The sequence below is a fragment of the Lipotes vexillifer genome, unplaced genomic scaffold (assembly GCF_000442215.2).
Source record: "Lipotes vexillifer unplaced genomic scaffold, Lipotes_vexillifer_v1.1 scaffold395, whole genome shotgun sequence".
Taxonomy (NCBI): domain Eukaryota; kingdom Metazoa; phylum Chordata; class Mammalia; order Artiodactyla; family Lipotidae; genus Lipotes; species Lipotes vexillifer.
In genome coordinates, this window is record NW_006797390.1 from 5,451,649 (window position 1) to 5,453,161 (window position 1,513).

General features: G+C 54.1%; 1 protein-coding gene across 1 annotated transcript in view; it reads right to left on the reverse strand.

Moving 5' to 3' along the window:
- The window catches only part of CCND2 (cyclin D2), a 22,945-nt gene that overhangs the window by 19,691 nt on the left and 1,741 nt on the right, over positions 1–1,513 (reverse strand). Inside the window, exon 2 of the mRNA XM_007469446.1 lies at positions 804–1,019. Coding sequence (XP_007469508.1) covers positions 804–1,019 — 216 coding nt within the window. The remainder of the gene's footprint in view (positions 1–803; positions 1,020–1,513) is intronic.

A 1,513-nucleotide genomic window follows, 5' to 3' on the forward strand; every position in this document is an offset into this window, starting at 1 on the left:
GAGGGGGAGGGGAGGGGGAGGGGTGGGAAGAGGGGGCCCCTTTTCCAAACAGTTGGGAGATAGGCTGTGCAGATCACTGAAGGTGGGCCTCTGGAGCCACCCAACCAATGCCACGCTGCTGCCACATGGCCGTCTTAAGTATGAAGCTACAGGGGCAGAGTCCTATCGGGCGGGAAAAAGGTTTGCGGGCAGAAAACCAGAGTCCAGACAGGACCCCGTGTCTATGTAGAGGTAACAGCCCCACCGGAGACAGGAATTCAGGCCTCCCAACCCTCTGACAAAGGGCCCAATTTGACTCTGCTCAAGAGCCAATGAGCTGGTATTTAGTGAACAGCTACTATGTGCGGGTATCTTGAGACTCTAAGAGGTGCCTAAGACCTACCTTTGAACTCCTGGTTCTTAGGAGACACGCCACACGTGTATTTGAGAGTCACGTGAGAGGTTGATTTCTGTCTCGGAATTCAGCGATTGAAAATTTGGAATTTAATTAAAATATTTTATCACTGTGTTTCATGCCTCCTCTGCATATGCACGCGGGCGCACACACGCTGCAAATGAATCGCACCAACACAAATCTCCCTGAGTGAGGATGTTATTCACGGGTGGAGTCTCGGTACTTTGCACAGAGCCCAGCACACAGTAGGAACGCAAGGAGCCTCGTGTTAAAGAGTTCCCAGAAGTGTGAAAACTTCAGTGATGGGTAATTTGGGGTCCTAAGGATCTGTTCTGGGAGCAGCGGCATCCAAGTGTATTATTAGGATAGGGGACAGCAGAAAGGCAGGGGGGAAGGAGGCAGACATTACCAGCAGCTCCTGAGGCTTGACGGAGTTGTCCGTGTAAATGCACAACTTCTCAGCGGTCAGCGGGATGGTCTCTTTGAGCTTGGAAGCCAGGAACATGCACACGGCCCCCAGAAGCTGCAGATGGGTCTTCGGAGTTGGGACTCCGGCCAAGAAGCGGTCCAGGTAATTGATGGCCAGAGGAAAGACCTCTTCTTCGCACTTCTGCTCCTCACAGACCTATGACACGAGTGGGACAGGGTCGGGGTGGGGGGAGACCATAGTATCAGGAAAAGAGGAAAAAAGGGAAACCGCATAATCTAGGGAAACGACAAAAATATTGAATTTGTCGGGGGGGAGGGGGAGGGGAGTAGACTAAGCGATCAGAGCGAAGGCGAGGAAATTGGGGTCAATCTGAATGGCCATCCGCGCTGGGGTCCTCCCCGGGAGCCTAAAAACTCACCGGAGAGGTGGGTTAAGGACCCCGAGGCCGAGGGCGCAGCACCCCCCGTGGGCCGCTCACCGCTCCGTTCGCTCGCACTCACTCACTCTTTTTTGGATTTCGTCATCTTTTCAAAAAATCAATAAAAATATTCTGGAGGCTCCGGGGCTCTCGTTCTTGGTCTCATTCGGATCCCCAGACCCTGCTCTATCATTCCCGACAATTGAAAAAATTGTCGGGGGGAGTCCCCGCGGCCCAGGCGCCGCATTTGGGGGGGGGGGGGGGGGGGGGG